Raw genomic sequence first — 27510 nt, 5'->3', positions numbered from 1 at the left:
TTCTACTTAACAACTAACAATTGATTTATTATAAAAAAAAGCTTTTGTAGAAACCACACATAATGAAGGTTTAAATGTGCACTGAGACGTGAAGAAGTGAAAAATTGGAGCAGGATAGTCGTGGCAGATATAGTTGGTACATACGATGACAGAAGTTGGTAATTTATTATAATAATACCTGCTTGAATTTTATATATTCCAAGAATAGTATATGGAATTGTGTTATATTCTATCGTGGGCACTTCGTCCAAACATGAGGGATTAAAAAAAATCTTTTTCATGTATGAGGGGTATTCAAATGAAAGGTACAAGACGTCGAACCAAACTGGATGAAATTTGAAAATCTCACTTTGGGACAACGAGGTGAGACGCAAATGTATTGTCTGGTTTAAGTATGAGCATTTGTATGTGCGGGAGTCCACATATGACGCAGATAGTTGTGTGTATGACCAATTGAGATAGCACTGCGTATGTGGGTATAATGACATCCACATAGTAAAACTCTACGATTGAAGAGTAGCGAGTTGTTATCAAATTTCTGTTCACGTAAGATCTTAAACAGACTGGTATTAATCGCCAGATGATAGCCATATACGGAAAATACTGGATGTTCGACAAATTAGTAAGAAAGTGGAGGAGCGTCGGTTTTCGTTGTGAACGGGAGTGTTTGAGTGATGACCCGAGACTAGGTGAGGAGAACACGTAATCACTGTCGAACAAGGAATCCTGCAGCGTGTTTAAACAGTGGCACCGTTGTGTTCAGGCCTCTGAGGACTACTTCAATTATATCCACAGTGTTGTTCGGTATTTTTTCATTTGAACATCTCTCTGTTTTTATGGATTAGTTTGGAGAGGAGGAGAAGCTGTAAATTTACCATTTTAAAAAAGAAATTAATTAAGATTGAACTCCAAAAGGGGATTTTTAATTTAATTTAATATTTTATAAAACATTGGAAGACAGTAAATAGATGACAAAAATGAAATTTGAAAATTGCAGTTTCAAAAAATTCAAGAATTGAAATCATAACACCTGAAAAACTTTTAAAACTCCTTTTTGGAAAAAATACAAATTTTAAACTTCAGTACAGGTACTCTTGGTGTCAGTATAGTACAGCATGAGCTCTACAAGGTCCCATAATTATTCAACCAAAATTGGAGTTGACGTCACAATTAATATAATTACTAACCATTTAAACTGTGCTAATATATTTTTCCAGTTAGCCAATGTAGCTATTACTCTAAAAAAATTAAATATTCCCAAAATAAACTTAGGGATAATCTAGGACACGAGAAAAAAAAATGGAAAACAATATTTACATAATCATTTGGAAACAAAAACTGATATTATATATAAATTATATAAATATCGGGAAATTTTGATTGATATTTCAAGGAACTTATGACTATATATATATATATATATATATATATATATATATATATATATATATATATATATATATATATATATATATATATATATATATATATATAATAGGATATAGAATCCGTTCAAGAATGTCAGATATTTATCGGATTATGTTGCACAGTGAATTGCAAGCAAACAAAAATCGGTTTAATTTTAATTTTCTATAATAATTTTACAAATTTCCACCATTTTAAGAGCCAAAGATAAATTCAGTAAACAGTGTTAATTACAATTTATCGAGGAGACGTTCTATTTGAACTTAGAACTGGTAGATTAGTTGTGGAATTTTATATTGATATTCCAGATTGAGATTTTTTTCCGATACTATATAAGATCAATAGTGAAAAAATATTTCTCTATATATCTTTAATTAACATCGATTTTGAATTTGATTTTGGAAACATTTGAACCAATACTAGTTTTGTTAAATCTAAAATATATAATTTAAGCATATTTACAAACGTTCAGTATCTAAAAAATGGTGTTTTCGAAATCTTACTATCTAAAATCAACTACTTATATAATAATAAACAAGTAAACTGTAATGATTGAAAGGTAACAGTCAACAAAAAATTGAATAAACATAAATATTCCATTTTCATCGACAAAATTTTAATGTGTATAGTGAGAAATTCTTCTTTGTCTAAAATTAAACTATATGTTATGATTTTTTAACATTTAATATTATTTTCACTGGATTTATAGTCATCGACAAATGTTCTTATTATAGTGTAGTTGAAATTCGATGGTATAGATTAAATTCAAGAATAGTATTTGTTGAGTTGTAATACTCATGATCTAATTAGGTTCTTAAGAGTCTGCCTATATTTAATTATTTTATAGAGGAAAGACAGTATAAACGCTTTAATTTAGAATAACACACCCTTGTAACAAAGTTTACGAAAAGCCTCGTTCACATCTACGAGTATTCCTGATTCTTTACCACAAGAAGATTCCAAAACGGTGAACATTGGTTTATACAATACAATTGATCTCAACCCGGTTGAAAACATCAAGCATCAATTTAGGTATCTAGATGATTTTCATTTGAACTTACTAAACAATAACTCAATAATTTATAAGATTAAATTTTTGCTTCGATTGACGTTCATACAAATTTTTTATTTAAATGGTTTATTCACAAAAAATTAATTTGAAACTATAATACAGTAATTATTTTAGATTATAAACGATCTGCTATTTGTTTTAATCTTGTTGATTTTTTTATTTTACAAAATATGCCGGTATTTAATATTAAAGTATTATAACAGCAAATTGAAGATGAAATTCCTTCAATTTCTTTTCAAATTTATCATATTCATATGTGGAATTTATAGAACAGAATTATCGGTAATAACTCAATATTATTGATGCTATGTCATATTTTTTATCCTATTGATGACTTTTCTAAATTTACAATGTTTTTTCTATGTAAACAGCACTTGTTTGCCACTGTTTGATTGTTAAATAACGATTAAGTTTTTTATGATAAAAATTGAATGTATTCGATTCGAAGAAAAATTCACCTACATAAGGGGAAAATATTAGTATATTCATATAAAATTTGCTTGTAATAGTTTCCTTAAAATATTACATTACCAATTTTGGCATAACCCTTAAAAAGGTTACTGCAAAAATATGTAATGTTTATATTTGTATACAAATACATATAAACGAAGTACCTAGTGACAATTGCAACGCTCTTTACATATGGTAACAACTCAATATTTGGAAAATATATTTTCATCAATACTATAAAAAATTAAAGTCACCACACTATAGTAAAGAACATAATTTAATCAAAAGTCTAAGTTATTGAAATACAATTAAATTCATAGAATAAAAAACTTTTAGGAATGTATAATAAAAAAAATAAACAAATGGATAAAACAATGTCGGGTTTATATTTTTAAATGATTTGGTACGCCATATCATACATTTTGCAATTTACCGCACGTCTTAGCACTCCTAATATCGTTAATTTAAATTGTTTACGTCACCAGTGCCGATAGAGTTTCACCCGCCAAACTACAGCAGCATCCATAGTTTTGTTTTACCATCCTATAATATTCCATTGTACCAAAATGTAAAAACACCACTAAGGGAAAAAAATAACGGAACAAATAGTGTCATGCATTGAAAAGGGACAGTAAAAGGAATACTGTTTTATCAAGTATAAGTAATTGATTTTGTTGCGAAAATAATTTCGAGGTAAGTACTTTCGTTTTTTAGAAGGCATAATTAAAACTTAAAACTTACGATACAGGGTATTATAGGGACGTATAATACAGGGACGTATTATTCTAAAATCAAATCAACAGACTTCTAAAATTTGTATGTTTGCTAATACTAATTTAAAAAATATTAATAATTCTATTCAATAAATTCCAATGTATGTATCTGTGAATTTTGAAAAATATTAATTGCCTTGTTTTCATATATTAAAACTTAAATATTAATACTAAATAACTCGAAAATATCATATAATTAGAACAAATGGTATTTTAAATTAAAGTTGGCGCCAATCCGAAATTGCTTGAAATCACACAATGTCAATATTAAAAAATTCCCATTGAATGTTTCCTTTCAAATCAATAAAATTTTGGAAATCATCAGATGTGTAGCAAAGTAGAGTTTTTATAGAATTTAAAAAGATAGAAAAACTGTGAATAATCTCCTGTTAAATGACAGATGATTGATAAATATAAAAAAAACTTATTCATATGTAAATGAATACTATGGAATTAACCTAATTTAAAAGTGACTATATATCTCAAATAAATTAATTGAAAAATAATTCACATAACAATTAAAATACATTTTTCTAGATACTGAAAATGTTAGAAAACTGAAATAATCCAAAAAGGTTACCTTCTTCTTCGGGAAAAACTTTGTCCTGGAAGACCGAAATGTCCTCTAGGTATAACCATTCTGGCGTTACCTTGAGCCGGCCGTGATCCACCGTGTGACATTAACATTGTTAAATGTGCTGCATAACCATCTGTTAAAATGGTAGCTTGAGATTGTTGTTTCTTTGTAGCTTTGCCAATAATGAATATCTGCTTTTGTTTCAATCCAACAGAAGTATATACATTGATATCTTTTGCGCTACCATAAGCTGAATGTATAACTACACCATGGTTCTAAAAGGATTTTATTCGAAAAACATGAAAATTTATTAATACAATTGAATTTTAACAACAATTTGTTTTTATTAATTCAAATCTCGCCTATTGTGGCTATTATAGGCTTTATCAACGGGAAATTTTTCTACTTCCTATTTTTAATTATGAAAATGTTGAAGTGAATTCATTCTATATTTAATATTGTTATAAACATGATTTGTTTCTTTAGAACTTTTATGAAGTCGTGAATATTAAAACATGGCTTATTGAATGAACTTCACTGATCACTTACTCATATTATTAATAGTTTTTAAGAATCTGTTAGTTATTATTATTATTGGTGGAGAAATAGAGTGGAGTATCAAAGTAAACTCGAAAGAATGTTAAATCTTATTACAACGTGTTTGTTATAAAAAATCTTTGTATCGACGGTAAACTATGCAAATTTGCATTTATAATAATGGTGTTTTTAGCCGCTAGTGAAAAAAAGGCAGACTTTAAGCTAATCAAACATACAAGAAGACTAGTTAGCAAGTCCAATATTAATTGATTCTCTTCCAAAAGCTTGCTAACACGCCATTGTTGTGGATGTTGGTATATCGATAAGTTCATGGATTCATTTTACCTACATTTGTAGAAGTATTAGGAGTGCTATGATATATCTAATAGTTTTCAATTTAGTCTGAAAGTTTTCAATACATGTTTATCACGACTCAATGTAATCTTACCAAAAATTTTGTTGTAAGAAACAAACTTTTAGATATCTTTTAGGATATGGAATACCTTATGTATTACTAATCAATATCCAACCTAACACTGAAAATCGATATCAGTGAACACAATAAACAAAGTTAGAAGGTGAATGTATGATACAGCACGCTAGAATAGAGTATAACCAGAATTCTATTTTTCCGATCTATTCCTGATTTGTGGATACGGTTAGATATTTGAATGACTTCCATCTCGTTTTCATCAATTTTTTAAGTCAAAGCAATTTCAGGTAATGCTTATTTGTAATTTTGGTAATCCTGATACTTTGGTGATCCTGAACAAACTTCTACACCAGATGCCAAGGCATAATTTTTTCAAACTTGACAATGCTTATCTTAGTAAATCAGAATAGCTGCCGTTATAGATCAAATCCACCCAAGACAAAGGTTTAGCAACAATTTTTGCTTCTAAATTATGTCCGGATAGAACAATAACCTACCTCAACTAAGTTGTTTAAATAAGCTGCTTTGTGACCAAGCGGATCTGTTGATAATCCATCTGCAAATGATATCAAACCATGAGGAAAATTATGCTGAGATAACCAAGATACTACTCTTCTGTGTTGCATATCAGGTCGTCCGGTGATATAGATGATTAGGAATCCCAATTCTTGCCAATGCCTGAAATATTTATTTAATGAATAAATGCAAAGAGTTAGAAACAACATGAATTGTATGATTGAGAAATGTAATGATTCTGAGGTATGTATAACACACATTACTTGGAAAAAAGTGAGAAAAATAGATTGATGGTGAAAAATCTAACTGGTCCTTCAAGCCTTCAATAGGTTGCTAGTTCATGTCTGGCGTAAATTACCAAACAGTGCAGTTGTGAGAGTTATCAAATGGTATTTGTTTGGTGAATTTGATGTAATGTAAAAAATTATCAAATGAAAGAAATAATATTAAAATAATTATACTTAATGACACTTGAAACAGACCATTTAAAAATAATTAGAAACGCAAACCAGATAAAATAAGTCTATCAATTTGATTAGAACTTTTCTATAGATTAAAAAGACTTGACAATAAAAAAACTAATGAGAACATTTGGATTTCAATCATTTGAATTTTATATAGGTATTTTCGGTGACTTATGCAAATGACTATAATACTAGTAATTATAGCACGCCATAAACGTAACTGAATCGGACTTTACTTTCAATGAATATTGCAATACTCAAACTTATAAATTAGTGATGTGAACTTGACAACTTGAATACTAACAAATTCTATTTTCATATTGTAGGGGAACAAATATCATTTCATTATGATTCGTGTGCATTTTTACAAGCTAATTTTCAGTGTCACTGTCTTAATAGTAAAAATAAATAGACACACATGTCTTGTTCGTAAACAATCTAGTCATTTGTCATCAGAAATTCATTTATAAAAGCAAAGAAGTTGGTTATTTTAATTATTTGAGGATATGAAAGATTATCATAGATTATTATATATTTTCGGGCAAAATTATTAGAAATTTCAATGTTTCAAGTTTCAATGCTAAACGATGAATGAAGAAAATCAAACCAAAGCATATATTACATTATATTTAATGTAAAGTAGATTCTTATGTGTGCTATATATTATTTTTTTTTTCAATTTTATTTTTTCAATTTGTGAAAATTATTCAACAACACGTCATTCCTCCAATAGATGGGAGTTTTTAGAATTATTCATTGGAATAATCTTCTTTGTCGATTAATATTTAAGAAAACATCCTTATAGCTAAAGTATTTCTACTATTATTTTTTCATTTTCACTCATTTCCTTTCCGATGGGACCACTTAGTTGATAGAATATTAAATCGGTCTGGATACATAAATGTAGATGATTTGCCATACACTTTGTATTAATCGTGTTGATAGGGTTAATTCATTTTCTTAGGTAATCCTCCCTATAATTCATTTTTTGAGTCATTGACTTTCTACTTTACGCTGCAAAATAGAAATTGATGGTCACGTATTACAGCAGGTACTAAAATTTTGATATTTAGGAATAGACATAACGAGCTATGGAGATGTCGAGAATGAGGTGCGACAGCAGGTCGTCAAAACAAATAAAATAGCAAAATGCTTCAACAGCACTATTTGGATAAATAAACATCTTACAAATGAAACAAAAAGCAGAGTATATTAACAATTAGACCTATAATGACATACACAGTAGAGACAAGACCTAAGACAAAAAACTATTAGAGACAACGGAAATGAAAGTACTCGGGAAAATAGCAGCGAAAACACTTTTAGAAAGAGAAAAAAGTGAAAACATAAGAAATACGTGCAAGGTAGAAAACGTAATTGACTGGGTACTAAAACGAAAACAAGAATGGAATAGTCACATTAGCAGAATGACAAGTGAAAGACTAGTGCGTATCGCAAGGGATAAATTGCCAACAGGCAGAAGAAGTATTGGTGTGATAATTTGGATTCAAGAGGCTGAAACCGAAGAAGAAACAGGTTTTAAACCTACCATACAAGAAGGAAGAAGAAGGCTTTTTTAGACTCTTGAACCACCAAATAGATTCCTCTTTTGATATACAAGGAATACAAAGAAACTATCTTTTTTCTTTTATCACCAAATGCGTTTCACTATATGCTCAGTCAATCTACCATTTTAATTGAGTTTGAGTTTGGTTTTCAAAATGAATTCTTTTTTAGGAATTTTTATCTTGAGATTCCGCTAACGGTTATTTAGCAGAACTTGTCATTGCACCATTGATATTGTATCATTAGACTTTTATAGTAGCATATTGAATTTCAGCCATAACTGAGTTTTAGAAATGAAAATCAGAAATTATCATATAGAGGAAATGACGAACTTCAATCATCAATAAAATAAAAGAAGGATCAGTTAAATTTCCATGGATTTATAATGAGAAGGGGTCAACAAAGAATGATCAGGAAAATTATCGTGGTAGGTAAAGTAATGTAAATGCAAAGTGGAAGACTAGGGAGACAATCAATTGTCCAAGAAGACAAAACAGGAAAAATAAAGGGAAGACTTTGGAAAAAATGAAAATAAGTGATATTAAATGAAAAGTTTTCAAAAATGGATAGAGGAGATCTCAGGATTTCAATCTGATGTTCAGCAAAGCATAAAGATAAGATAAATATGAAAGGATTCAGGAGTAAACTTCATTATTAAAACAAATTTTAAATAGATTAATAATTCATTGTATTATATGTGAATTACCTCACTACATCCACTGCGCCCGCTCTAACTTTCGGATCGCGTCCAGTGACAGATACACTTGCTGTAAATGAACCATCTATACTAAATACAATACATTCAGTTTTCGGAGGAACCACGGCCAAGAAGAAATCTACTGCTGTATGATCTCCTCTAACAACCATCTGTAATTGAAAATAAAAAAAAAACTATTAATAAATTATAGTTAATATTTATACAACGTTTTTACATAACTAGATAAAATGGTCTCGTCTATGATTACTTTATAATTTTCATGAATACCAGTTGGATATCACTCTGAAAATGTAAATATAACTGTATATAAGTATATGTAAATGTACGTAAATACATATAAAGGTGGATACGATAAAATGAATAAATGACTATGTTTACTGACAGAGCAAAAATTTTGGTAGCAATAGGTATCATATTTGATACAATTTTTATTCATTGCATATGGGATCGATCTACTTCGTATCAATAAATAGTTGAATATGCAATACCTTCAAATTTTGATCAACATTGCAATGATCTTATTTCATTCATATTTTTTTTACCTTAATTGGGTATAACCCATAACTTAGCGACTTTTCTTCTGGAATTGTAAATGTTATTCGTCCAGTTTTATCAGTAACTTCTGTTGCCAAATGTGACCATTCTCCCAATGGAGCATCTTTCATAACATGGATATCCACTTTTTCTCCAGTCAGTGTAATCATATCTAAAGGTCCATACATGAACCTTGCTGTTAGCGTCTGTGCCGCACCTTCTCGGACAATAACATCATTAGCTCGGTGATTTGCAGTCACATTCTGGAAAATAAAATTTTACTGTTTGTACATAAAAGAACAATAGGAAAAAAGGAGTAAATGTTGTCAGGAAAAGTATTATTGTCTATACCTTAATTCGTACGTTTTTTTTTCAAAATTTAAACTTTTATTTAAGAAAAACTTGTACAATAGTATTATTCAAAGTATTGCCCATCTGAAGCTATGACCTTTTTCCATCTTTCTGGCAATTTTTGGATCCCATCCCAAAAGAACTGTGCCGGCTTGGCAGCTAATAATGAATCAAGCCAATTTTTGATATCTTGCTCTGATGTAAACCGTTTTCCAGTGAGGGCGTTCTGCATCGACCGGAACAAATGGTAGTCAGAAGGGGCGAGGTCTGGGCTATAAGGCAGGTGAGGTAAAACTTCTCATCCACTGTTTTCCAAATAGTTCTTAACCGGAATAGCAACGTCATGATGAAAAATTATTGCCTCGTGTCTGGTCGCATATTCCGGGAAATTTTCGGCTATTGCTCTTCAAACGAATTAATTGTAATCGGTAGCGTTCTCCATTAATGGTTTCACCCGGATTTAGCAGCTCATAATAAAACACACCCTTCTGATCCCACCAAATAGAGAGCATTACCTCCGTATCACCAGTAACAATCCGATGCAAAAATGACTTCATTCTATGGCGTTTCCGCAGCATTTCGGACATGCAAAACCGCCTTTCGATGTCTCTCGACTTGAGTTCATGTTGAACCCAATTCCCTTGCTTTTGAATATAACCAGCTGCTTTTAAAAGTTTTGAAATGGTTGTTTGAGTGACACCCAAAGATTCTGCGAGCTCGTCTTGTGTTTGGCAACAATCTTTATCGACTAATGCTTCCAGTTCTTCATCTTCAAACTTTTTTGGCTGCCCAGGACTTTCATTGTCTTCCAAGCCAAAATCACCACTTTTAAATCGTGCAAACCACTTTTGGCACGTTCGTTCAGCTAGAGCATGTTCACCATAAACTTCCACCAAAATACAATGATTTTCGGCAGCATTTTTCTTCATATTAAAGTAATGAAGAAGAACTCCTTGCAAAAACAGTTTTTCGGGAACTAAGCTCTACATATTTGAGTAACAAAAAATTATTGTTGTTAACGCTTCAAATGAATGACATATACTGAAAAGAAGTACAATAAAAGTAGTAGCTTTCCAACGCTTGTTCGCAATATTGGAACGATGTAATATTATACAAGTTACGCCATCTCTTATCAAACCGCACGAATCAAGTTATAGATTATATCTTTTCACAACATTGTCTTAAGCAGATTTTCCAGGGTTGTATTTGTTATTTGATTGATTTTAGTTTGGAGTCCATTCAATCACTTATTTGAATTTACCATTGCCTTGAAAATTTTGATTATATAGAGAATTGAGATTTTAATTTTTACATAGTTATTTTTAAAGATAAACAAATGCAATTTTAAATTTATAACCCATAGAGGGCTGAGAAATGCTGAAACACAAATTTTATGTGCACGTGATAGGAACTGACAGACCTTTCAAGTTGTGACAATCGAGAACTTGTGGCACTACACCGCTCGATTTTTATTTTTGGGGTATTGTAAAAAACAAAATTTTTATAAAAATTCTCAGAAATCTAGAATTAGACAAATATGTCACAAAATTAACATCTCTAAACTTAGACGGGTAGCTTAACTAAACAAAAAAATTGAAAAATAGCCTAGTTAAGGCTATATACTTTATATACTTATATACTTTTTCCTGAATTTAACACTATTGTCAATGTGTTAAATTATTACTTTTCCAAACAAACTTGCTATCAAATAAAAGCAACAGTATAGGAAAATTGGACCTATTCCTCAACACATGATAGGCATAATATAAATTACAAATTTGAGAGAGATTATTTTGGTAAATAAGGCCCTTTGACGGTAGAAATTTAAATCTAATTCCGTAAAATAACAAAAATATTGATGTGCCTTCTTCTTAAATGAGATACATTCATACTTATTCAAGTGTAATAGAAAGAAATAATATTAGATATTTTTCATTCGCAGATTTTTTAATAATATTTTCAAAAATAGGATGTTAGTTTAATGTATTAGATTTGTACTTCAGTATATTTTCTTACCTTAAGTTTAACGGATGTTCGTTTCCTTATCCATTTTTCTCTAGGCTGTCCGGGTCTGAAAGATTGCTCTCTGTCATTATCACCTGGCAAAGATGTCACTTCTATTCCCCCTATTTGTCTCAATATGAAAGCAATAACGTCACAGCTTTCCCAATAACTGGCATGAAATAAATGTGGAAGAGCATTTGTCGGAAAATTTGACAAACCTTCTGGACAATACAGTGCATAATCCATTCGTTTACTACCCCACCATTTTTGTTGCACTGGAAATGATATATATTTCAGTATATATAAAGTACCAAGTTACTGTTATCAATTGTACTTCAAAGTTTGAGTACGTTTATTAATATAATATATTATATATAATATAATATAATACAATATAATATAATATAATATAATATAACATAAATCTATTCGATTTACGCAACTCAGGCTCCCTACATATTGAGCTCACTCACTATGTATGTATTCTAAGCATTTTCAGTTTTCTAAAATTCTCTCATTTGCATTAGTTTGGTAAGATGTCCTTGTATGAAAAAACAAAGTACTTAAAGAGTGCAGATTTGATATAAGGTTGGCTACCAAAACATACAATAATGAAAGATATAATTAGGTAATAAATTAAAAAAAGCCCAAAAATAGCAGACTAAATTAATAATTACTTGAGATATATAGCAAATAGAAGGATATGAAAGTTTAGCTGGGAACAAATGTAGACTGTACCGTTGGCTTCAATGCTGATCACATACCATACATTACAAATATATACAGTATTGGAAAAAATTTTAGAATTTTGACAAATGATAGGTGTGTATCCAAAAATCGAGATCAACATGGTGCCGAAGTGTGCAACCTCCGCCGAAGGGATGCCATCCCTTTTTGGAGACGGAAAATTTTTCACCCAAAATAACCCCAGAAATCTAGAGATTAGCAAATTAAAAGTAAAAAATGTTATATAGAGTTTCTCCGCCAGATCAATAGTTTTTGAGTTATTCGTAATTGAAAAGTACGATTTTTCGTCAAAAAAACTGCATTTTTCGATATTTTTTTACGTATAACTCTATAATGATGCATTTTATTGAAAAAAGTGTAATGAATAAAAATAAAGCTTATAAAAAACAAAGAAATTAAGCTATATTTTAAGATCTTAATGTTCTACCTAAAGCAAGTTATAGATACTTGAATAGCTTTTGTTTTACGTAATTGAGCATTTAGCCTCAAATAACAGGACAAGGGGTACATTTTTCAACAAAAAGTCATAGAATACTTTTTAAAGAGATTAAAAAGACCTTTCAAATGATAAAAGTCGTTTCGACTGAAATTTCATTGACATATGATGTAAAATAGTAAAAGCTAAAAAAAATTGCACTAAAACTGTTGTGGTAAAAACAACGTAAGAAATATTTCCCAGAAACAATTCAAACAGAGTGAGTTATTATTATTCAAAATAAAGAGCAATTTTTTTAAACCTATTGTTTATGGATGGACTTACGATTTCAGTAAAACGATTTTTCTGCTCATAATAAACACGAGATTACATATATTTAGAAAATACTTTTCATAATAGAATTAGTTTTTCACGCGGTCGGCTTCAAGTCGCCGCTTAGACCACCATATTTATCTCCAAATGTTATTTAAAAAAATGTTCATAGATATGGCTTTCAAATACCTGGAAATATTAACGAATAAAGGGAGGGAATAGTTTAACTTTGCGGCAGGATTTCTGCTGAATAGCTGAGAGATATAATAGATATGTTTAGCTAAAAGAGTTGTATTGTATGAGCCCTTGTTGAGATGAAATGAGACTTTTTTTAATATTGGTATTAATATAATATAAAAATTTCTTTCCCATTTAATTTTTTTTGAAATTTACTTTATATTCAAATTATTTCGACAAAAATATAATAATAGAAATGTGAGGTATTTAATGAGTGTATCAGAAGTCCTGTAAAACAGTTGAGTTGTAAATTACGATTTATCGCGATGGTCTATTCAAATTTAAACTAGTATAATAGAATTAAATTGATTAACGATTTCACACTGATATTCCTACGTTCCTCACAATATTTTCCAGTAGAAGCGTTAATTATTTTAGAGGACTAACAGCCCATTTATTGAGCACTCACATTTGAAATTTTCTACATATATAAACATCAATAATTTTTATATCGTAGGCCCATTTATAAAGCATTACTTTTGCATGTTGTTAATATTTTACAAATTCCCCGTTTCTATCTGAAACTTCAAACAATCTGAAATAGATACCATGAAAGCAAACAACAAATACGTCTAGTAAAACTAACATTTAGAAATCCGTTTCGGGATATTTAATTGGGCTTTGCCAAAACAAAATTATTGTCAGTAAAATAGCTCACCATCTTTGCTAGTACCTATCAATTCATTATTAAAATTACTTGAAGCTCCTATTATCCGTGTACTCTAGAAGATAGAGTTATCGTTTTTCATATAACGATTTTATGACTTGAGATAAAATAGTCGCCTTCTGGTCTAAAGATATCAATGGGAAACCAACATTTTTAATTCAGAATTTTCAGTTTAGATTCATGTTGTTTTATGTAATTTCATATTTTTACACAAAACAAACTCACGAATAACATCATTCGGCACATACAATAAAGAGCGTGATGTAAATCGACCCTTTTGCCAATATTAACATCCCCAATGGCTCGCAATTGCAAGGAGAGGGTGCAACTACTGACTAGTTTAGACGTTATTACGGCTAATGAGAACAGTTTAACACCCCTCGTTCGGGACTAAGACCCGAACTGAATACAACGTCAAACAGCGTCTCATTCAGTACATGTAGTTAAACATTTCCCAAAAAATGCTAAGTGGCGCCGTCCTCACTTCCAACTGCGAACCATTGGTCAGGTAGAAATCTAGCGTAGTCGTCGAAAATATAGATTTCAATGGTAAATGAGGTGTGCAAAATGTATCGAAATAAAGAATTCCTACTATTCCCCTCTAAAATAATTTCGAAAATCAATATTTCGAAAATATATTCCGCTTTTCGAAATTATTTCAGAGGTGAATAGTAGAAATCCTTTATACTCTTCTGTTTCAAATTTAGTTTTTTTATTAATTTTTAAGAGATTGATAAAAATTGACGTTTCGGCGGGGTAAATCACCAGTAGTGTTTGAAGTAAAAACCAACCGAAGGGATCTTACCATAGTCAGATAGCGTTATCTGCATTAAGAACCAGAATATCGTTGGAACACCATCCACTTCAAATCCAGTAAGACCTAATAAATCGACCTTACAGAGGGGTTCCGTTCATGGGACGTGATTGTTCCAAACAAAAAACCCATATATTGGAGTTGCAAATTTTGGAAAATGAAAACTATTAAACTATAAGATGTGGAGTGGAAATAGGATACTGATTTCAATTTATCTCATAACCACTCAATCGGGTTGAGGTCGGACGACTGTGACGGTCCTTTCAGTACATTCTTCCTTTCCAATTCTTTCAAATACTCTTTGCACAGCTTCGATAAATGATTGGAAGATAAATTTTCTGCTGATCAGGTGCTGATCATAACGTACCACATTTTAATTACAAAAAGGCCAGCTTCTCTCAATTTCCTTTTCACATGACTCTAAATTTTCGGTTTTTAGTTGGTTTTTTGCTTTAATTTTTACAAATTATATTCGCACAAGAGAACGCTTGCTCCGAAGATAGTTAGTACTCCAAATGTTAACTTCTTCACTTCACTGTAGCAATCTAAAAGACTATTCCATGCGTCGAATATAAGAGCCTCAAATCGCAGCATTTCTTTCAGAGCCGTCCACTTTTGTCACATTTCTGGATCTTCAACTCTTCTAACTTGGTTTTCAACTCTGTAAATATCCCACTCCACAAAGTTTTACTTTTTTAAATCGATCAATTGCATTTTTAGAGATTCAGTTTTAATTCCAAATGGCTTAATGTAGGTTTCGTTACTATTTGTGTTGAGAGGATTTACTATGAATGCTAGAGTAGTTTTGTTGGTTTTGAATTATTTAAATTCATATTTAATTTTTTTACAAGTGTTTTGCTTTAAAAATTGAAAAGTAAGTAATTAATTTTTCCTTAAAACAGGGTTTCCCTTTCCTTGCAATTTTAGATTTAGTTTATTTAATTTTACTGTGATTTCCACCATAAAGATAAAATTTTTACCACCATTTGTCGCTCTTTAATTCAGAGTGATTATTACCAAGTGTTTCTTTGTGTATTATTCAATGAAAATTCAGAATTTCGAGGTTATTTAATCACAGTATTTTTGCATGGCATTCGATATATCTTTCCCTCTAGTTTGTCCTGCGACAGTAGCAATCCTAGAAGTTCTCCTTTTGGACCTTAAGAAGAAATATATCTGATAAAAAAGGAACTTGGGCCGGGTATTTTATATCGCATGACTCATCTATAGTAAATGATAAGGCAGAAGAAAGTAGAATATCTTCCACCTGCAAATATTTAATAGCAAACTTAGTATGTTTTTTAGTTGTGTTTCTTAAAGTTTGCGAGTTTTTCGTGGCGAATGAGCTGGAATGCCACCTGAGTTGCATATGATAGCGAACGACTTCGTCCAAATCTGATTAAATTTTCGATGCACTTCTTCAATTTTCTCTTTTTTCAAGTGCTAACGACTGCGATGACGTGTGTCACAGGAGAGGAGGCGAAAAGAAGTGAATACAAGTTGCCGAGAGACAGTCTAGGTGCCTACTCCTCGTTAATAGATTTAGAATATTTTTTTTAAATCAGTAATATTTACCAACCCCTGGATTAGATATTCGTAAAATCACATCCACTATCCATAGTTTGCGTTTGGCAGGGAACTCTATTGTAAGGAGGCCAGTCTTTAAATTCGAAAACATTTTTCATTACTACACTATCAAAATTATTCATGATTAATTTACTACACAAAAATGGTGAATAAAAAACATGTTTCATAATTTTTTTTCAATATTTGTCCAATATGAAATATCTGGAAACGATATTATTATTATTATGTTTTATTATATTAGAATATACAGAAGAAGAAGAATAATAAAATGAGGAACACCGCATGCATATAGTTATTTATTACTAAAAACCTATATATCTATAACAATTTATATTTAGTAATATAGAGAACCTTTTTACAAGTTTTATATTGTTATTTTGAAAAAGAAATGAAATGAAAATATTGTAGATATTCTCTATCCGCGGAATTGAAAGTTAATTTTAATCACCTTTTTAATTTCAGTTGAAAACGTAGGGATATACTCGTACACATATGACTTTCAATTAGTCAAATCAAAAAGTTACTGGAAGACCAATGTATGATTATTTAAATTGTTATACAATAATATAATTAATGGTAATGTGGTATTACTATAAAGCCCGTTACTTTGCATTTAGAGCTGTAATAAAACAAACAAATAATGGAACAGTCAGGGCAGACAGACCCACCACAGTTTATATACAAGATCGTCGAGAACAAATAAAGATCTTTGTACTCAGAACACCTGAGTACAAAGATTTGTATAAAAACATGGAACTTATAAAAACGAGTATCCTGTTAGATAATAGTGGTGTGGTTTAATTCTAAAGATAAAATTCAGAATCAACACAAATGAAACCAAAGTGATAATAATTCACAAAAAGATAATCATCTTTAGAGAAATTGAAAATTGAAAATGAAACAAGAAACAAGACAATAAAAGAAGACAGAGGAAGAAAAGGAAAAGAGATGAAGACAAATAAGACATGACTCTTTATTAAAATAGTTTTGAAAGGTATTAATGATCTATTTTTAACAATAAATCTTATGTTATGAAACTAAAACTAAAGACAAGTTTTCAATTGAAACATTCATTTAATAATCATTCTTAATGAAATAAATAGAAATAGCAGTTTTTGGTAATAAATAACAAGTTTACTAATAAGTACTTACAAGCATTAATAGCTTGGAAGGGAATATCAATCAGTCCCGAAACAGTGCTTTGTATCGAGACTTCTGATAGACGTCTAGGTTGTATGTTATCATTGAACATTTGGGGATTCGACTGAAGAATTTCGACTAGAAGAGCGGAATAGAGAATTATTAGTTCTAATTGGGTTACAAAAATTTCATATGCATAGATAACAAAACCACAGAAAAACTTCGAATTCAATTAATTATAAATAATTATTATATAAAGTATATAAAAAACTTACCTAAATGATATGGCTGACCATTTCCTAATGGATACTTGGCGTATCGTGGAATATTTACAGGTGCGAGAATGGAAAATCTAGCAGATAGCAGAGGTTCAAGTCTGGCGGCAACAGGGTCAGTTGGATGGAATAAATTATACACTTGTAGACACACTGGACGGGTTATATTGTCTAAAAATAAAGATATGTTATAAAATAAGCTAACTGATGATTTACCTTTACTCTCTACTCTGTTATACACGAAATTAAGCACACCACAATTCTAAACTAATTAATTCCCAGATGATAAATACATTAGCATTCGAAAGATCGAAAATATCTTAAAGTTTTGCGCCACAATCCCACTATGAAAACGCTCATAATCTTACTGGCAAATTTACTCAATTATCTCGAAAAATGTTAAACCTAGAGGAGGCTTAATTTTTACAGCAGTTTCGAGTTTTATACTTCCAGTGCTACGAACTCGTCCACAACATGGGCCGCGAAGCCAATCCTGTTCGGTTATGATGAAAGAGTCTAAAGTTTGCGGATGAGGCGGTTCTCGGAAAGGCTGTTTACATGTTTTATATATACAGCGGCGATTTGTTTATATTGTTTTTTTAGAACAAATTTCTAGCAAGGCCTTTTTATTAATTTGTTTGTTTTCTAGAATCGAATTAATCCAGAAATTCTTTTTGATACAAATATTGTTTTTAGCGAGAAAATCAGTAAATAATTAAACGTCACAGTGAACGGATCAAAATAATAAGTAATCGGTGAATTTAAATAAATTATATAAGTTAGTGAATAGTTATTTATTAGTGGATAATTATTATGAAGAGTGAGTAGTTTGGGAAAGTGTTTAAATAAATTAAGTAAGTAAGAAACTGGGTGTATAAAATCACCCCACCTTTAGAGACAGTTTAAATGAATAAGAAAAGCATCATAGTATTTAAATTGATGGGTTACTTTGTACATACTGCCGTTCAAGATTTCTCAAAAGGTGGTTCTGGACGCTAGAGGCATGAAAAGAGGTTTGAACTGAGCTAGTTTGGCTCAATATCCCAAAGATTTTGGTCGGAATCTTTAGGGGACTACATTATAGATACCTTCTAGAATAATTGAATTTGATTGAAAATAAACATTTGGAATCTCTACAAAATCGAATTATTTCTACAGTTCTATCACTTATTGTTAAAAAAATTTGGTTCCAGCACTACGATTTTTGAATTATTTGTGACCTGTTTTGTCACAAATTATATTTTTAATTCAATAAATTATGGTTCAAAAATTCTCACTTCTATGTACTTTTATATACACCTTTCCGCCCTTGTTTTGTTCCTAATAGATTTTGATGCTAATACTGTTACAGACAAGTGGGTTACTCAAAAAGTGAAGGGGGAATCCAATTAAATTTATTATGATTTATCACGACTTCCTGTTAAAATTTAAACTGATTGGAAATAGTTCGGTTAAATAGTTTGCAATGGTATTTCTATGTTATATAAAATATTCTCAATTACAATAGAATTAGTTCCTCTGCAACACTTGAAATTTTTAAAAGATATAACATGAAATATTTTTCCCACTTTCAGTAACAATCACCAATCACCAACATTTAAAAACAACTTACTTAATTTATCATCTTGAGAAGAAATTTTTCTATAAGCAAGTACTAAAGCGAGAGGACTTCCAAACATGAAGAAATCTGATACTTCGAATTCTAACTTTATTTGACCTTGTTGATCACTAGTAGAGGATGATCTTCGTCGGGGAGTAGGTGCAGTCAAATGACCAGATTCGTTTATATGTACTTCATCTACTGCGATAAAAAGGAATAAATATAACTTGTTACAGCATTATTTCAATTTGGTGAGAGTAGCATTTGATATATTGATAAAATTCATACTTACATTTTTGTAAATCACTATCCAGTATACTGTTTTCACTTCCATGCCTTGAAGCATATTTAGTAGTTCTAGACAGAGCATCATAACCTAATATTGATCCCATTGAATCTGCTACGAAACATACTTGGCCAGCAAAACCTTGACCTTCTTCAGACTTTATGAATTCTAAAACAATAATGTTCATTAAACATGTTAATAATAGTCACAGACAACAGATTGTACCACGATTAGGTGGCAACAATTTTATTCATGATAAGAAAAAAACTAAGAATCGGGTCAAAATGACCAGAATATGCTTGAAAAATGTAAGAAGTTTGATAAAACTATGAAAAATTTAAAAAAAAAACGGAGTAATCAGAAATGATCACAGAACTTGAAAATTGCGTATTTCACTCAGTAAGTTTTTTGGAAGGATCAGAAAACTTTAATCAAAAATCAAGAAGACGAACCTTTTTTGATAAAAATTACAGTTGAAAACAAACGAAAATGGTATAGTTATTTGAGCTACAATGTGAAAATTATTCTTAATTTAGTATAAAGTACTCAACATTATTATCATTAAAATTTCTTACTATTGTTATTCAGAAATGCAAGTTGGTTTTAAAAAATTATACAAAGCACCACGCGCTCAAACCGAGCCATCACTTGAACCGTCTATTTTGAAAGTGACTTAGCTCCATTATTGTTCAAATCGAGATATTTAAGGGTTTCCCTTTCAATGAATTCAAAAATACAGAATGCTCCGGGATTTGATATCAAAAATTCGGGAGTGAGTAGATAATGTTAAAATAATGTGACATAAAAAAAATTATCATTTGACCTCTTGTTTCTGAGTTATGGTCCTTTGAAATTGTCAAATCAGTACCTTATATTCAAGTACATTTTCTAAATTATATATTTGAAATGTAGTTGGTATCCTAGAGCTTATCAAATAAAAACAAAAAAAAAACTATAATAAATGTCAGAAGCGGGCACCTTGCACTTCTACAGACTTCCGGAGACTATGGAGAATATTTCTTTGAACTTTAAGCGAATAAATAGTATGCTTATGTTAGGCCACTTCCAAAATTAACAATCAGATTCATTATAAAATTTGAAGGTGTCCAAGTCCATTCAACATCATGCTGCAAATTGAGAAAAAACAATACTGAATTTATTTTACATCTCTTTAAAACACTTGTGAAACATAGTTTTAGGCTATTCACAACATTTTTTAACTACATAACGTCCAAAATTACATAAATTTACTACAAAACAATTTACGATTTAGATAAGGATATATGGTTTTGAACGTGCTTTTTCCTTTCCTAGATAATTTTGTTGATGATCTAACCATAATGCCACGTAAACCATTGCCTACATTTGGAGAGTTGAATACTTGTCTTTCAGTTACTTTAAAAGTATCCGGAAAGTATTTTTTACAGAAACGTTTCAGATTTCAAAATTTAAGAAATATCTGAAACCCAATATCTTAGCGAATCTTTTTCTTTATTGGACATCTTCGTACCATAATTTTGCGCTCAACAGCTTCGTAAAGTAATATATTTTGTTTGTTAAAATCTCCCAAACCCCAAATCTTTTCTCAAAAGTATTCTTTCTTTCTTCTTCATCGAAATTTTTTGTGCAAGTACTCCGTCAATGGCCATATTTGTTCAAGAAAATTTTTCAGGTACAATATATCCCGTAAATTCCATTAAATTTTTCACACTTTTTGGATGTACGATTCATCAATCTTTTCAACCCCTGAAGACGAATATTGTTTAATAATTCTGTTTCTTTATCGATTTTTTAAATTATTGGTTATTATTTCTTCTTCACTATCCGAAAATTTGAACTGAATGGTCTTATTATGTTCTTTCCCAAAGGTGAGATAATTCTATAATTTATTCATAAATGTTATGTTTTATATTAATTTTCGTATCCATATTTTACACCACACCTACACGTTCAAATTACGGACAAGAAAAATTACCTTCTACGGATAAATTAATAGATAAAAACTAAAAAAGCGTTTCCTTATTCAGACTATGTTTAGCTAAGTTTATATAATATGAAATACAAAAAAAAACAGAGAAATGCATACCAGGCTCTATATAATTGCCCAGTCTCTGCTTTCCGAATTTATCATTAGTAAATATAAAAAGTATATAAAAATGCAATCAGTCCACTTTCAAACTAAACGGTTCAATTATTGAACTAACTCTTAAAACTTAGGTGTCAAGAATTATCGTATTTGTTCGAAATAAAAGATAACTAAAATACTTTACTGATACATAACATGAAGTTGTACATGTAACCATGGTAACCGGAAAATATTGGAAAATGGCTACTTTCAAAATAAATAGTTCAATTATCTGTTTTATATAAGGATATTAAGAATTATTTTCGACTGTTTAGCTGGATTATCTATACAAGCGTGTATTACACTTTTTTATAATTTAATTTTTGTTTCGCAATCTAATCATTTAATTCAGACATTACACTCTGAGTGTGCGATTTCAAGTTTGGGAAACTCGATTTTGATTGGGCTTGGGATTCAACTTTAAGTCCTGTTCGATAACTTTAAAGTCTTTGAATTTTCGTTCAAAGTAATCTTGAAAATACTTTACGTTTTCTTCATAACTCTTAAGTTTATCTTCCGCAACTGCAATAGTTTTTTGTCTTAAGTGGACACAGTGTAAAGTTAAGTTACTTTTTTCGCAAACAAGATATTCAGAGAAACACATTGGCATAATTATAATTGAAAAAGAATGTAATGAAGATAAACAGAAGTTACTTACTACTCCAGTCCTCATTATTTCTTATAAAACATCCTGTATATTTCTATATAATGGTCACCAAAAAATATTGCATGCGTATAGATGGAAATTTGACAGCTTAAAATTTAATAAATTATCAGAACAAAGTTATTCCTAGGTTAATAAACTTATGTTCCCACTCAATATAAGTGGAATGAGAATATGACACAGTGAGACATGTGCCAGGGCCAAGATATTCTAGAGAGCCTCTCAACGTTTACAAAAGGGATGAAACACTATTCATGTTTTACAATAAAAAAATCTGACAAAAATAAGAATTCTAAAAATAGTTTCACATTTTTGTGAAATTTTAAATAGTAGAGAAGTAAATAACAATTTTTATATAATGCACAATTGAGGTATACCTTGATATGCAGTATTAGCTGCACTGATTGTCCTAGAAACGGCTTCCGCATACTCTGAGGTTGAAGAAGCCAAAATAGGAATAGCACCAATAGGAATCGAGTCGTGTGTTATCTGAGGAACATCGGTACAAGATGGTGAAACATCGAAACTGTAAGGGCTAAGGCTAAAACAAAAAAATATTACAAAACTTAAAATAGGAAAAATAAAATTTGTATTAATAAGAAGATAGGACTATCACAACCGATTTATCAACTGGTGAACGAAATGGGGTTAGCGACGAAAGGCAATTTCATGTAATGACATTTTAGGCTACAACTCACGTATATTATAAGTTACTTTATATTACTTATAATATATAATAAATTTTTTAAATGTATTGCCAAGCTTTTTGTCTTTAATATGTCTCGAATATGTTATGGTTATATCCAATTGATAATTACCTTCTTAAAAGAATTCATATTCGACTTAATCTGTACAGTACTTCTAAAAACTTCAATTGGAATTTCAACAAAGGAATGAATAAAATTTTATATCTAGGGGAAAATCAAAAATTTATTGCATAAAATATTTTACTACTATATTCATAATATATATCTAGTTCTGTCTAGTAAATTTTAAAATGAATTATTATATGCTACATCATTTTTAATTTATATCAATAGCATTTAGTTGGCAAGTAAATGAATTTTACGCATTGTCTTATTAAAATAAATATTTGTTCTTTTTTATTAAGTAATTGATGTCTGCCTTTCACTTTACTGAAGTTGTTTTCTTAAATGACGGCTACGGTATAGAAAAACCATCTAAAATACATCTTGCTGCATATCCTCCGGATATCGTCCAGTTTGAGTGAGGTAAATACGTTAGAATCACGTTTTAAACATCTCAGATTATTTCCTATTTGTGTAACAATGAGATCTTCGTCGAATGTTCTTTGAGGCCAGTTGATGTTAATAAAAGTTTATAGTGAATTTTTGATATTCAAACTCTGAATACACTGTTTACACTACTACTACACCAATACTCATAATTACACTTTCTGACGCGAGTTTCGATAACCAGGTTATTGTCTTCCACTAAAAGTGAACAGATAAATAGTTTACCTTTGCTGATCATGTACATTTTAAATAATCAAGATCTCGTTCTGCGTGATCTATATAATCCAGGGTCATAATTTTCGAAAAGCCCTATAGCATGTATTGCTTTTCGTACGATTCTCACTAAATGTTTGAGAACTAGAAAATTGGTTACTGACAATCCTGACAATATTAAAATTGTATTACAAGAAATGGGCAATGGTCTGAGCAAATAATGGACGAAATAGAAAAAAGTTGAAATGAAATGAAATGAAGGTCACGGAAAAAATCTCAAATGAAAGACACTAATAAAACTAAAATATGCAGAAAATAAAATATGTTCAACCTATGATCAAAATAAAATATGCGGTTGTAAAAAATATTCATTTGGTTAATATAGCAGGAACTTTTTTTATGGAGAAAACACCACAATATGATGATCAATAAATCAATGGAAAATGTACGTTGGGTGAAAATATTTATTAATTCATGATTTCGATGTACTTATTATGGGAACACAGAAGTGACTATGTAATAGAATTAATAATTTGTAAAAGCTGAATGGAATATCTCATTTATTTCTAAAAAATTTTAAATGTTTCAAGAAGTCAAGTGTCAAATTAATTCACGACTTAAAGAGCTTGAGATGTGCGGGCAGAACTATTGAAAAGAAAACAATATTATTGAATTAACAGTTAAAATAAACTACATACCTGGATAGAATCCCTAAGCCTTCTGTGCAAATGGAAGGGCAAGATACCAATCTTATTGCTACATGAGCTATCAAGGAAGGATAATGTTGGCGCATTACCAATTCGAATGCCCCTTTGAACGTTGTTATATCAGACTTCTTTGCAGTCAAGTCTACATTAGCGTCTAAAGCAAATCATTTAATCAATTTAACAGAATTATACAGAGGTAAATTGATTTACATCATAATCATTATCTTTATTATGGTCACTACGATACAGACACATTTTGTTGATTCTAGTCATTGAATTTATAAACTGTTCATAATACGTATATCCATAAGTTTGCAAGCACCCAAGTAAAACAAGGTTGTCCCCCATATAGAGTTAAAATTAACAGTAGTTTTACTTAACTAAAGGATTGTTTTGCAACTCTCTTATCCATACAATAGTGTAATTTGATTGATTATTTCTTTTATATCAAAATTTTCACATTATTAGAGTAATCAAAAACCAATGCTTAGAAAGCTTCATATAGCAAAATTAATTCACTAGAACATTAGTGAGATAGGGTGGTTAAACTATATTGTCATGTTTAACACACTGCATAACAAAGTACTCCTCATATTTATATTAGTTCAATAGAAGTAAGTTTTCATTCAACCTTATAAAGTTAACACACACCACAGGAAGACCCCGGATAAGGCTGAAACATCATCATTATTTTTAAACATTCAATGACTACTTCTCAGAATCCATACAATTACAACATCGATATTTCTAAGGATATAACTATGGATATATTTAGACATTTTGATAGTTTGACAAAGTATTAATTTTAAGTTGCAGATGTCGTAATGAGTCATTTTGGTGAAAATTTTTTGCTCGCGTAAGAATCCAATGAAATAAATTGATTCGAAGTCATCTGATTGAAGACAACCAATCAGTAGAACATTATACTGAAAACAGATTTCATAGGCCGTTTTCACTTTATCAGGTTACTAAGGATACTTATTGATTTATTTCGATTTTCACATTTCAAATATTTAATATTTCAAATTGTAACGATTTTGTTGTAATACTGACGAGAATATGAATGAAATTATAGAATCAAGCATACCAAAAAATACAGTCTACAGTTAAAAATTTTTATGGAAAGCATTTATGGACTTTTGCGATGATAGAAAGTATCAATTAGATGGAAGTGGGACGACAGAACAATTGGCGTTGATTTTAAAGGATTAGGCTGTGAACATGAGAAGAAAAGATGGTAGTTACAGAGTTTAGAGAAACAACGGTGTAACCTATCAAGTAAGCTGTTACAAGAAACATATTATAAAGAAATGAAAGTTATCATTGACCCATTCAAATTTGTTGTATATCAACAAGCGCGAGCTGCCCGCGATTCTACACGATGAAAACTGCAATCAGATCCCTGTAAAAGGAAACTCAGTTCTGTAAAAATAACGAAAATGATAAAATTCTATCAGATAGCAGCGATAGAATTAGTTTGGCGAGGTAGGAAAACTGCTGCTTATTCGACTGAATTTTTTTGTATCGAATCAAACAACGATGGTTCTGTAACAAATGGAGTTGAATATAACTTGCCGTATTCAGCAAGACTTGCCAAGATAGTTCAAGAAAATGTACTGAAAATAAATTTTTATTATAAAATATTAAAATCAACAGATTCTTCCTAAAATTAAATCTTTGATAGAAATTCGAAAATGATCACTGGTATGATAATATGCCCATTAGAGGAAATACGATTTAAAATTGGATAATATTGTCTGCCGAAATGATCGGCTTGAATACCGAGGAATAAAAACATCACTGTAGTAGAAGTTTTGTTTACAAAATTTCCCGAATCTAATGCATTTTGTTGCATCTTAACCCGCCTTACTGCTCAGAAATTCCTAGGTTTTGCTTTTTTTGTTCTTCATTTCTTCGACTATAAAATTTGATAGAAATCGCTAAAAACTGATCAATAAAAGTTCTTAAGCACCTAAAATTTATTATAAAAATTAAGAAATACTACAAAGAATACAAGAAAAATCATGAAAAAATTAAATAAACTAAGCCAATCAAAAAATGATTTTTTATTTTTACTGTTCGAAAGCTCTGAGAAAAATCTCCTTCGGCTCAGCCGATAAATGAGTTATTTGCTCATAGTATCGAAAAAGACCTTGTCACATTAAAATAGCAAAATGCATATTTTTTTGGATTGTCTTTTGAAATAGGTTGTCAAAACAGTGTGCTCGATAAATCAGTTTAAAATTCCTGTGCTTGTGTTCCATATATTGAAGATGGTGAATATATTTACATACAATTTCAATACAAGTTAAGTAATATTGTGGTAACTTACCTAACACGCTACCGGCATGGAGGACTAAAATTAATACTGTTGTTTTACAAGGATTATGGGCAGGAGATGCTAATGGTGATTCCGGACAAGATGCTTCGACAGAATTGATTTTTCCCCTTAACATTGCTCTTCTATTTCCTCTTTCACTAGCCACTCGTTGAAGGTACGTTGGTGAAAATATACTATCTTCAACTAGAACAAATTAGTACAGTTTTCTTAGAAATTAATGATGCAGTTAATCAAAACAAATTATTACAAGATGAAGGATACACAAGTGTTATAAATGTATACGATTAAAATATTACATTAATTAATTTACATAAATTGAATAAAGAGATTTGAATCTAGACCCCAGGTACCTTGCCTCTAACATCTTTACTTAGCTTTACATTGACCTTTTTTACTATGAATCCCTTGCAATTCCAGTTGGCCAACTATTGATATTATTATATTATTTAAGAGTGTATAAATGGATTTTATTATTCACGAGGTGAAGTTTACTGCCACGAGTGCTAGCACGTGGAATAAATCACCGAGTAAATAATAACTTATTATATGCGAGTAGAATATTATACTTTATCTAAAATATTTATACTAAATATTTTTGTTGAAATTTTTATGTGGAGAAATTTTATTACATTATTCAAAACACTATTATTTTATAACAAATATTTCATACAATACATTATTGC

General features: G+C 30.1%; 1 protein-coding gene across 18 annotated transcripts in view; it reads right to left on the bottom strand.

The window, feature by feature from the left end:
* LOC130896962 (protein retinal degeneration B) overlaps positions 1 to 27510 on the bottom strand; it is a 133366-nt gene that overhangs the window by 19201 nt on the left and 86655 nt on the right. For 12 of the 18 annotated variants that reach the window (XM_057805391.1, XM_057805389.1, XM_057805392.1 and 9 more), the window contains 12 exons: positions 26819 to 27010; positions 24478 to 24640; positions 22688 to 22851; positions 19528 to 19689; positions 19248 to 19436; positions 17636 to 17806; positions 17373 to 17498; positions 11433 to 11695; positions 9074 to 9328; positions 8520 to 8680; positions 5765 to 5945; positions 4301 to 4572 (listed from right to left, as the gene is read on the bottom strand). In XM_057805391.1, the coding sequence (XP_057661374.1) occupies positions 4301 to 4572; positions 5765 to 5945; positions 8520 to 8680; positions 9074 to 9328; positions 11433 to 11695; positions 17373 to 17498; positions 17636 to 17806; positions 19248 to 19436; positions 19528 to 19689; positions 22688 to 22851; positions 24478 to 24640; positions 26819 to 27010 (2299 nt within the window). Of the gene's footprint in view, positions 1 to 4248; positions 4573 to 5764; positions 5946 to 8519; positions 8681 to 9073; positions 9329 to 11432; positions 11696 to 17372; positions 17499 to 17635; positions 17807 to 19247; positions 19437 to 19527; positions 19690 to 22687; positions 22852 to 24477; positions 24641 to 26818; positions 27011 to 27510 lie in introns of those variants that run through there. The other 6 variants (XM_057805401.1, XM_057805399.1, XM_057805402.1 and 3 more) reach the window with 4 other exon arrangements.

The sequence above is a fragment of the Diorhabda carinulata genome, chromosome 8 (assembly GCF_026250575.1).
Source record: "Diorhabda carinulata isolate Delta chromosome 8, icDioCari1.1, whole genome shotgun sequence".
Classification (NCBI taxonomy): domain Eukaryota; kingdom Metazoa; phylum Arthropoda; class Insecta; order Coleoptera; family Chrysomelidae; genus Diorhabda; species Diorhabda carinulata.
Note: the sequence above shows the minus strand (reverse complement) of the source record. Positions and strands in the feature narration are given on the sequence as shown.